At 32.9% G+C, this 12,426-nt stretch overlaps 1 protein-coding gene across 1 annotated transcript in view; it reads right to left on the bottom strand.

The window, feature by feature from the left end:
• The window catches only part of LOC133331904 (cell adhesion molecule DSCAM), a 177,433-nt gene extending 166,216 nt beyond the window's left edge, over positions 1-11,217 (bottom strand). Inside the window, exon 1 of the mRNA XM_061540295.1 lies at positions 11,184-11,217. Coding sequence (XP_061396279.1) covers positions 11,184-11,211 — 28 coding nt within the window. The 5' untranslated portion in view covers positions 11,212-11,217. The remainder of the gene's footprint in view (positions 1-11,183) is intronic.
• Between the last annotated feature and the right edge of the window lie 1,209 nt (positions 11,218-12,426).

Below are 12,426 nucleotides of genomic sequence, written 5' to 3'. Positions count from 1 at the left end.
TTATTACATAATGCTGTTGAGCTGTTCTTTTATCCATCTCTCCACAATATTTTCATCATTAATTTCCTTTTTTCTGTATCATATTTTATATTCCCTCTTTTTTATTTCACAGAAAAAGGTAGAGACAGCAAAGTCAATACTTCCCATAAAAAACCAAAAGACCAATGGAAAAAAATTCTTAATACGTTTTTAATTATGGCTTATAATTTTCTTTTGTGTATCTATGTAGAACCTTTCTTTCTACCTGTTGTTTAAAATATCATATCGATACATATATACATACATACATACATACACCTTGCTGTCCATCCACAGCTGTTCAACACAGCAAGAATATCTTCGTCATCATCATTCATTGTTAGGAACACTTGTCTCAATAATTATTTAATGACTTACTACTTGCAAAGAGGAAGGCATTGTCATTTTTTGGTTCAATACCATGAGCGTGGCCACATCTTTTTAGTACTGTTTTGACAAAAATATTGGGTATTCTCTTTTGAAAATAATAACGTAATATTTCACTTTGTTTTTTTCTCCAAGAGAAAGTATTGATGCTATTGTGGGGCGTTGACTGGTGTTCATCAGATGATGATTTTTGTTTAGTTTATTTTGCTTTGTATTCAAAATTAAACAGAAACTTGTATTTTCTCAGTAAAAGTGAAATTAAAAAAATGTCTTGAAATTCGATTTGAAACAAAATTTCAAAAATATGGCGAAAAAATACCAATATTTTCTCGCATCAAAGTTGCTCTCACCGTCAGCGCAAAGCATTCCCTGATTTGAATATATGTAGTCATATGAAGAGATACGATAGACTACGATCATGCAGAAATGTTAAACTAGAACCACTTTTTTAAAATATATGCTTGGACTTCTCATGGGGACAAGATGTAAACGTGAAGCAGTATCTATGAGGAGGTATTTTACACGATGATAACCTGAAAAACCCAAACAAAATTGCTTTAAAAATACCCTTAAACTTCTTGAGATCGGTTGGAACTGTTATATGAGTAATAATATGAGTAACCAAGCATAGTAAAAACGCAAAAAAAAAAATCAGCCGCACCGAACTTTTTATGTATTCCACCAGGAGATGGACAATCATAATACAGTCAATACTTTCCATAAAAATAAAATTTCCCCCCAAATACTAACATCGTTTTTTATCAATCTCTAATCTCATTAAGACTCTCCTTATTATAGCTTTTCATATTACACAACGTATCAAGTTCCCTCCTTCCAAACATAAATTCTTTAAGACACTCAAATTATTGAAATTTATTTTGACATTTCCGTCAATTGCTATCATCTACGATATACAACAAAAATACTTAAACAGAAGCCGAAGATACATGGCAAAGCCCCAACAAAAAACAACTTCATGTCAAAATAAAGACTTTAACTAGTCGACGATTGATGGGTTCTTTAACCAATAAATATTTGCACGTTTATGTTCGATTGTTTGGAGAAATGCGTGTTTGGAATTTCATTACAAATTGATTTGAATCTGTTGGCAGAAAATAAGCACGCTTATTTATGAGCCACCAGCCAGGCAAGCGCCCACCCACCCAAACGCACACACACCGGCATACAAGGCGAGAATAAAAGAGACATGCAGACTACAAAGCCTTTTGATATTTTGCCTATAAATTCTTGGACAGTTCTGGCATTCAATTAAGACACTACACTACCGAGAACCAAAGAAGCAACCAGCCAAACAGTCACGAGGAGGGCATTGATTTAACCCACCACGACTTTGGACTTTGAATGTGAGTGTGAGGGTATTTATGCCATAAGTGCTACATACATACAAGCAAACACACATTCACACAAGTATTTGGGTGTTAGTTAAAGAGTTTTCCATTTAAATAACTTAATTTATATGCATTGATTGTTGTTTTTGTTCTTGTTGTTGTTGTTGTCATCATCGTTTCTGTTCAATAGTTGTTGTAGTTTTAAGCTTATTGTTGTTGTAGTTGTTTAGGTGTTCATTACACTTAAACACTTTTCTACTTGATTTCATTTGACCCAAATTGCTGTTATGCATTTTTATAAACTCGAGACTTTTACAAACACACGTACGAACGAGCACGCACACACACACTCGTTGGCAAAACGTAGCATACACGGATTTTAAAGTACACGGGGCCAAGAGTCTAACATGCCAAACACTAGGTGAGTAAGTGAGTGTGTGTGTGTGCGCTTGCTAGGTGCTATGTGTGGAATTATATTGGTAAGTAAGTGGCACCACACCACAGCTCTGCTCTCTAGTCCAGGACTACTGGCAGGCAGGCAAGCAACCAAACAATCAACAATATTATCCACAAACAAAAAACAACAACAGCGGCCTCCACCACTTATATTTTTGGGGGTACATATAATATTCGCGTGCCTAATTGAGGGTGAGGCACACATGCATGCAACAGAGTACTCGATTATGTGGGAGAAGCCAGCCAGCCAGGCCTCATTGAAAACAGCATTTAACAACAGAAATTTCATTATAATTTCTGTTGTTGTACCGGTTGGTTTTCGTTTACTCGATCAAGTTCTACTTATACACATATATATAGTAGTGTGTTCCTGATATTGGTGTTGCAGTTGTTCTTGTTGTTGGCAATAATTTAATTTATGACAGCAGTCAAGCTAAAGCTACAATAGAAATATTAGAGATGCCGATTGGGATATTTTGGGGGACTGAGTAATTGAACACATTCAGCTAGCTTGTGGTTGTGATCAAAACATGATTATGACCACATAAATTTGTATTCTCCTATTATTTCAGATTGCGAGGGAAATTTGAATTGGACTGTCCCGAATTATTTTGTATTATATTCCGGTTTTCTAATAAGACTTTTCTTAAACTTTTTTGCTTTTGTTATTTGTGAAAATTTTGAGAAAATTGATTCCCCATTGCCATCCCTAATTCAATTCTACCAATACACAATTGCACTCTTTACTTTATAATAATTACTATGGCCACTTTTGTTCGTCATATTGCCATAAGTTTTTAATGGTTCGGGTTTTCATTATTGTTTGGAACCTATTCGATGTTGCAACACGTGCTCCTTCTGTTGGCTTTATATGAAGTCATTCGCCTGCAAAGTTTATTCAATATTTATTCAATGGTCATTTGCATAGAGACATGGCGAGAGGAGGAAGAGTTATATTATTGTGTTCAATTGTATTTGTTTGAAATCATCATTATGCTCATCATTATGCCGGCGATCATTCAATAGACCGAAATAAAAATAGCAAATAAGCTTATTACACATTAAATTAATAAATGAACAACGAAATATTATTAATAAAAAAATGTAAATTCGAAATGAACAAACAGAAAATCAGAAAAACTACATTATTAACTGAACAATACGGGCGGTATTAAGGTTATACGAATACCTACTAATTCCATGTCTTTTCTAAATTCCATCGTAGTTATGAATGTACTAACTACATACTCCCAGATTGGAAATAGGAGTTAGGACCTGAAGTATGCCGAAAGCCTCAAAATAAAAAATTGACAGAATATACAATAATGTGGGGGCTATACCAAAACAATTTGCCACTCAATGAGAACCCAAAATATTAAGGGAACCCCACCCAATCTCGATTTCAATTTTTCAAGATTTTCAATGGGCTGGTAAATCAAAACCAATGCTTGTTAAGTTTTGTAACTTTGCACATATATATTTGGAGATTTGAAAGAGAAAAAACATAATTTACAAAAAAAAAAAAATTGTTTTGTTTTGTTGTTGTTTTTTTGTAATTAAAGAAAAGTCCTTATTTTTGATGGCGGGCATGATAACTCCTCACTGGAATATCGGAATCAGAAAATTCCAACGGTGTTAGAAAGAGTACATAGCTGGCTCTCGTATGAACTAGGATTATTGACTTCGCTTTAAAATTAACAAAATGGCGGACCATTAAAAAAATATTTTTGGAAAATGGCCGATTTTTGACCAAAAACCAAGTTAAAAAAGGAAGATCTTCACCGATTGGCTTTATCCTAGTTCATACGATAGCTATACACTCACAGAGAAACGTGTAAAAATTTGGAATCGATTGGGTTATTAGTTTTTGAGTTATCGTGCCCGCCATTCGCAAAAGAGAAAAACGCGTTTAAAGTTTAAGAAGACCTTTAACCGCCACTATCAAGTGACACAATAAATCGGCTATATTTTCAAGAGTTCTTGAGATTTTCACTTGAAATTTTGTAGGGACATTATTGAATTAGTGTAGATTCGAATTAAATCAAAAAAAAAATGTTGACCCCGTGAATGGGGGGTCCCCTTAAATTACATTCAATTCGTTTGAACAAATTTCAAAAATCCGAATAATGAAAGGTACCGTTATATGCTTGCTTTAACGAAAGAACATGCTACCCTAAAAAGTGGGCCAATGGGTACCCAAAATATCAAACTACAGCCAATTCGGTTGAAAAACTTGGTCAATGCACACGAAATTACCGAACTACGAGTATATCGAAATATCGTAAAAGTGGCTGAGATTTCGCCATATGCAGATCAGTTCGGTTTCAATTTTACATGTATTTAGAAAATCTACCAGCACTTTAAGTCTTACCAGAAAATTTCAAAAACTCATAGGCAACTTTTTCAGCTTTTAAAAAGGAATTGAATATTTAAGACCCTCATGCGGCATTAAATTTTTGCAGACTACGTTTATTCAGTCAAATCACCCAAAGTCCAGGTTATTGATTTTTCAATTCCATTTTTTTAACTTTACAATATCGTTTCGTAGGACCCAGAGGATATATTTTTTTTACTAAGTGGTGCGATTGATTCGTTTTTGTAACACACACGCACACATAGATATGCCACAATATGTTTTTTCATATACACATACATAGTTTATATAAATACCTGGATGAGTGAGTTGATGTTGTTGTTGAATTGTATTTGCTTGTTTATACAATTGTTTATTAAAAGTTAAAAAAACCAAAATGTTTTGTGAAATAAATTTATAAACAACAACAACAACAAAAACGAATCTAACAATATAAACTAAATATAAACAACAACAACAATAAAAGGGGGAAATAAAAAAAAACCAGACGAATGCCTGTCTATCCAAAAGTGAATAAAATGGAAATGGTTTTTTCAAAACAAAAATAAAAAATAAATTTGGTATAGTTTTGAGTCATATAACACCATCGGGTTATAGCCATTTCAAAATCCCCTTCTGGTGGTCTAAGGGGATTATAGTAGAAGTGTTGCCTTTGGCCTGCAGCATATACTCAAATTGCAGCTGCACTGCATTGTGAGTATAGCTCTCCAGACTATTTTTCCAATATTGTGTGGTGGTGTTCACCTCATTCCAATTCAATCGATATCAACAATGCAAACCAGAAACCCGGAACAAAAAAAGCAAAAAAAACTGAAAACTAAAACATGTGTGCTCTGCTGTGCAAAGCAAAGTTTCGAGTACCTGGAAACTCTTGAAATTATAATGCAATGATATAGACAAACTCGCACATACATACCTTTATTTGTTTCATACTCTTACATGCTTAGTTTTCATTCATATTCGTTGGTGTTTTTTCTTCTTCTTATTTCAATTAAAACATATTGGTGGCACAGAAAAAAAACTGCCAAAAAGTTTTTCTTTTCTTTTTTTTTGGAGCTGGAGCAACAGAAAAGTCTGGACTTTTTGGCAGCTCATATATCATTTTATATTATGGCGTATGGTGTTGTATGCGAGCGCAACCAAATCCAATCAACAATTTATTATCGATGTGAGTGTGTGTGTTTTTTTTTTCTTTTTTGGTTAGTTGTTATAATAGGATATTTTTCAAAATTTCCAAATAAAAAAAAAACATTTTTATAAGCCAAAGTGTCAGCATTGTTGTGGTAACGACAAAATAATCATTTTTATTCAAGCGAAACCAATTTGATGGGTGCCCGCCAAAAACTCAGCTAGATCAAATTCTGATTAGTGTATGGTTTTAATCGTTAAATCTATCTCATCGTAATAAATTTTGTCAATTTATTTGTTAAACTCTAGTTGTTTTATGTTTTTAGGTTATTGGAAAATGACAATTAATTTTTAAGTTTGAAACTGTAAACCTGGCAAATTTTAAAGAATCATTACACAAAAAAGGAAATAATTTGAAAATTTTTAAAGAAAATCTTTTGTGTTCAATACACAAAACTATTTTTTATTTACTTTTTATTAAAATGTCTTAATTAAAGAAATAATTACTTCAAAATTAATGTTACCATGTAGTTGTTAATTTATAGTTGAGATTTTGAACTAATCTCAAATTTTAAATTAATTTGATTACAAATTTTTTAATAATAAATACAGAGTATCTTTTGAAAAATATGATTAATATTTGTTTAAAATACATGAACTTCTCATACAAATATATATTTTGAAATATCAAAGAAATCGCCAAATCCAAATACTCCTATAATTATTTAAAATTAATGGATTTCTAAATTTCAAACATATTTTAATAGAGTCATTAATGGCTAGTTTGAAGCCATTTTGAAAATTTGGCTATTTCATCAGTTGTAATTATCAACACATTTTAAAAACATTCCGACGAAATAGATGGAACGGGGGAGAGTTATACGTGGATGTAATTTCAAATTTCTATAGACTATCAATTACAATTATAGCGGAATGTTGTATTTTAGTTTCGATTTTTGCCGACATTTGACATCTTAGGTATTGTAGGGCTACTAGTTCAAAGAGTAATTATCTCAGATTGGACTTCAAACACAGCATTCATTCGGAAACAAAACTTTTGGGAAAGAATCGACAAACATTCAAAGCCATTACTAAAGCCAAATAAGAGACCATCACACGTTTTTTTTTTTCAGAAATATTTTGTCAACTCCTATAGAAAAATTGCAATATATCAACCATCGCACCTTCTTCTTCGTAAATTACATTTCTGTTGAAATTATACTCCCCGAATAAAATGCAATCCTTCTTACAGGAAATATTTTTTTAGTTATTTATTTTTTGATTTTTTTCTACTTCCCATTTGTATTTTCAAACATTGCCATAGTTTTACGCATCCTCTCCATTTTGTTTCATACAATGTTGCTATTGTTGGGCGTCTCATGCGAGGCTGGATGGGACTTTGTCCGGGTGAATGTTTCTGCGTGTCTTATATGTTATGGCGGTTTTTTTGTACGTTAATATAAACATTTTACGAGCCTGAACAATGTTGTTGCAAAAAAATCACATACACCAAACCAGCCTCTCTGCCAGACAGCAGCAATGCTGCAAAATGAAGAGCTGTATAAAAAATTTATGCGTTACAATTTTTTCAAGTTATTACTTTAGTGGCTTTATTTCCGTTTCCCCCCTCATCCTCTTCAAAACACAACAAAACAAACGGATAAAGAAGTACACACACACAAAGAGGCAGACAGGCACGCACTCATTGTTACATTTAAATGTAAAATTGGCTATATGAGCGTTTGTACAAAAGGCATATCCTTTTGAAGGATATCATCGTCATCATCATCCATGGCATGGCTTGAAATGGATATGGCCCAGTAACAGAAATTATGCTCGAATGAGTGCAAAATTAAGACCAAAAGCCGGGTGCTCGTTCATTGCGTGTGTATTTATTAACACGACATTGTAGTATTACACACACACAAACACACGCACACATTTGCCAAATAAATAACCGAGATTCACAGAAGAAAGTCCTTCATTTCGCGTTTTGATTTTTTCTTTAAGGGCACGACGAAATCGTAAAAATAAAAATAATGTGAAATGCCAAGAAGAGTGTGTGTTAAATGTTGGCAATTTAATAGGCCGATTGTTTTAAGCAAATTTATTGTTGCAAATGAGCGATGTGTGTGTGTGTTTTTCTTTTGCTTTGAAATGCAGCAATTAACAGTTACAACCAACTTGGTGAATTTGAATGAAATTGCAAAGAGGTTTGGTGTATGAGTTGTATTGCTAATCTTGGTGTTGGACAACAACAATTTGTTGTTGTAAATAGAAAAGAAAAAATTACTTTCTTCGTCTTTTCCATTATTGCGATTATTAACTGCAATTAATGGTCCCACCGATTCAAGGCATAAAAAACCATACACAGTACTTTGAATCCTGCATTAGATAGACAATAAAACCCAATAAAATGTATGGTTGCATTTTTGAGTATTTCTGTCAGTTATTAGGCCCAGGAATGACATGCGGCCATATTCATGCCCATCTAATCAAGCAAATTATCTAAAAAATATTATGAATTGTGAATCCTTTTCCTAAACACGCATTTTTAATGTGTATTGATGTGGTCTAACTCTCAACTTTTAGCACGTTCTTCTAGGTTATCCTTGAATATAATTGTGGTCCAAACGTTTTTGTTTTGATTTTTTTCCTTCTTCTTCTAATTTCCATAAATTATGGAAATAAACAAACAAACACATATGATGGTATGTAAGAAATCCTCTCAACAGACATCTTACTGCTATGTGTGAGTGCAAAGATTTTATTCTTTGCAAGTGTGTTTTCTCTTGTTTTCTTGCTATAATTTATTTTGCATATTTTATACAAAAAATGATTTCGTCTTTTGTTCTTGTTGCTTTAACACAGTGCCACAATTTTACCATGTCCTTGATGTGATCCTTACAAGTAATATTCAGGCAAGCAGGCAGGCAGTCAGTCATTCAGTCAACCAGTCTTTCATTCATTCATCTATCTATTTATGATGAGTGTGAGTTGATGCTCTAGGCAGTGACAGTGGCAATAGCATACCAATATATATATATATGAATGATATATGGGAGTGTGTGGGTTGCTGTCTCTCAATGTCTACATGTTGGGGACTTTGTGTACAAGGATTTAATGGATTCCCGAGAAATGCCATGTTAATAGGTTGTTACATATAATTTATTATTTATAATGCTATTCGGATGGGAGAATGTGGAAAGACGGCCTTTTTGCAAATTCCCATTCAAAAAAAAAAAAAAAATATACTTTTTTTGAAAACAAAAATAATTTCATTGTTTATCGTCTTGGTCCTCTAATTTTAAGAATAAACATGTGCTTTTTTTCTGAACTCAAAAAGTAGTTAATGTGTTTCTTTCAATAAGAGACTGATATCAACAAAAGATCGACAATTTAATAATAATAGTAATAATAGCAAGTATCTTTAAGCATTGTGTCAAAATATAGAAGAAAAAATTCATAAAATATTTTTAATATAGATATTTAAACAACAATTGAGGTCGGTATTTGGCGAAGTTATTTAGTTCCAAATGCTACTAAACAATAACAGGATGATTGTAAAATTTTAAGACCTCACTGGTTTTACTTAAACATAAATATAAAGTTGGGCACCATAACAATAACTACATTTAAAATATTTGGATCTAAAATAGATTTCATTTAATTCTATCTTTCCCACCATAAAGGTATTTAGAACACCAATTGATGCTATAGGTTTATAGCCGCCACGTCGTATAAACCAATCTCTCTCAAATAAACAAAATTCCGTTTTATAAATATTTATCATACTTTCCTTTTCACCTAACAATAACAAATGTTCCAAGAGTTAGTGTTTCCTTCATTAAAGGTAAACATTTACTATTTGTGGAAAATAAAAAAAAAATAAAATATTAATGGATGAACACCCCTGGTGTTATATCCACACACATACCTACATACAAATCTTGCTACAATTAGGTCTGTTGAACTCTGAGATTTTTATCTTTATTTTCTTTGTGGTATTATCTTTTTTGTTGTTCTTGTTGTTGTATGCATTTATTGCTCGAGTTAATTAAAACACAACATTATATAAATTATATAAACAACATTCTAAATGGTAAAATACGTACGTATGTATATTTATAGGTAAACAGAAAACTAAAATTCCCTGAGAGGGTGCACCTTGTATTATAATTCTGAAAACCAATGCAAAGGCTAGTCAATTGCGGGATTTTTTGTTTGTTTTTTGAGAGAATGTGTTCATAGAAGTAGAGCTTTGAATGGTATATAGCTATTACATACTTGCTTTCCGGGCTAGATCGTTCTATAGAATCTATATTTTATTTCAAAAAGGTACACCTATTCCAGGAAAATTTTCCCATTTTTTATGGAGAATTTCCCTAAAATCTAAAACACATATAAATGCTAAAATTGAGGGTGATGCTATAAGGGCTAGTATCTAACCATATACGTCCATTGATAGATTTTGCGATAACAGCGAATTTGGCTAAAAAACGTGGTCAAAATCATCAATATTGTGGAAATGGGAGTTACACCCAAAAATGGACCAAGAAATGGACTGCAAAAACATACACTTAGCAACCCGGTTTGAAATAAAAAATTCGGTTTGGAAATTTGTTTAAAACATTAAAAGTATCGATAGTCGGAGAGTGGAGGTGGTGTAACGTCATATTGGCTATACGTTGATCGTTAGATCCCATCTTGCAACTTGATTGCTGACAAAAGACACGTATATACAAAATTTAAGCACTTATTGCAACTCTTTCCGAAGGACACAACGTCAGGCCATAGCTAAATCATCCCAGATGTATATCCTGACAAGGATCTAAAATCATTATATCGAGGCTTTAAAAACGGAAAGTCAAACCTAATATACTATAAAAGAAATTTTATTAAAATTGTATCCCTAACATAATCTATGAAGTGTATAAAAAATATATCCCTAACCTAGTTTTTGAAAATCAATTTTTTTAGACAATTCATTTAAAAACCTCAACGATATTTATCCCCGAAAACTAATTTCAAAACTATTACTGCTAAACGTTTAGCAATAAAAACTATTTTTAGAACGGAGAACAAAAAAACAACAACGTAAAATAGAACTTTCTAACATGGACAACGTATTCGAACAAATAATCAGAACACAAGCTGAACAGTGGTAGTGTAACACCGACCAGCTTGAAATTGCAAATCACGTACACCACACGCAACACACTCACTTACAATGTCTAGAAAGCCAATACATTCAATAACAGTAGCTGTAGCACCAGGCTATAAATATAAGTTAGAAAACACTAAAGTAAAAAGGTTTGTTGCCCTGTCGCTCAATGAACGAACAGCAACGAACAACACCAACACCAGTAGTCAGCAGTCTGTTGCTAACTAACTACTGCTGTTGTTGCTGTTACAGCCTGCAATCGAATAATGTTTGTCATAACAAATTTGCTACAAATCCCAGTACTCACCGATCAAAAAGTATTTCCAAGTTGCCATCCTGTTAGACGTATAGTCCTCCCAAAGTACTGGTCACACAGCAGCTATTGTAGAGTGTAAGAGAGAGAGGGTGCGTGCGTAAGCCGAGTGATACTCCTTATAAAAAGTATCACAGTGATTTGTTGGTGTTGTTGTTGTTGAAAAAGTTATAAATTCTGTTTGCAGCAGACTCTTTTTTTTTGTATGGACGTTTCTGTCGATGACGACGACGATGGTGTTTCGTTGGTATTCGCCGCGAGTTGGTCCGTTTGACGGAATTACAATTGTTATTTTCAATCAGTCGTAGGTGGGTTAGTTAGTTGATGACAATGTGGTTGGTTGTTGGTTTTTTTTTTTTTTTTGTTACCCGCCAATGGTGACAACAAATCTGTGCGTTCTGTTGTCGTTGCGACTGAGTCGTTTAAAACTTTTATTTTTCTCGAATTTTTGCACTTTATGTGAGCTTTAAATTAAATTGCTTTAAAAAATATATTGCACTTTTTTCTCATTCTATGATGTTATTTTTTTGTGTTTCACTGAAATATGTTTCGATTAGTTTTAGTTATAAATGAATTACGTTATACTGTAATTGTTGTTGTTACGCGACAGATAGGAGGAGAAAGAAAGAAATTGTTTTAGAAAAGTAATCGCTAAGTTTTTGAAGACATCTTGCTGAGATTTTCATTCTTTTTTTGGTGTGTACATTGTAATGGTTTTCACTTGGGATTGTTGTATGTTATTGTTGTTGCTGGTGTTATTTGCAAAATCTTAAGTTTTGAATGCACTTTTTCTCATTCTTTATTTAGGTCATGTTTGTTGCTTCCTTAAAAAAACGCTGTGGCACAAAACAACGCTGATGTTGGTTATCGGGCACAAATGCAATATTTTGTGGCAGGCAAGCAAACAAGCCAGCCAGCGATAAAGGAAAAACAAAATGGCTGTTCGCTTGTGTTTTACGGCGGCACCCCTTACCACACTTGGTTTTTAAGGGGGTGCCGAGATCACCGATCGTTTAAACTGGTCTTAAACTTGTTGACTTGTTGCTCGAGACTCTCTTTGTTGCATTTTATATTCTTGATTCTCTTTTGTTCCACACATACACACACTCAAACCAATCTAGGAATGCACACAAGAACTTCTGTAATCTGAAAAAGGGAAATGTAAGAAGAAAAAAAGAATACATTAATTATGTTGTAGAACACATATAGACGCATACATGGACAGATCTTGTAAGAA

Source organism: Musca vetustissima, unplaced genomic scaffold (assembly GCF_032173495.1).
Source record: "Musca vetustissima isolate MV318-11 ecotype Yass unplaced genomic scaffold, APGP_CSIRO_Mvet_v1 utg10935, whole genome shotgun sequence".
Taxonomy (NCBI): Eukaryota; Metazoa; Arthropoda; class Insecta; order Diptera; family Muscidae; genus Musca; species Musca vetustissima.
The sequence above is the reverse complement of the archived record's forward strand: the minus strand, read 5'-3'. Positions and strand labels throughout refer to the sequence as shown.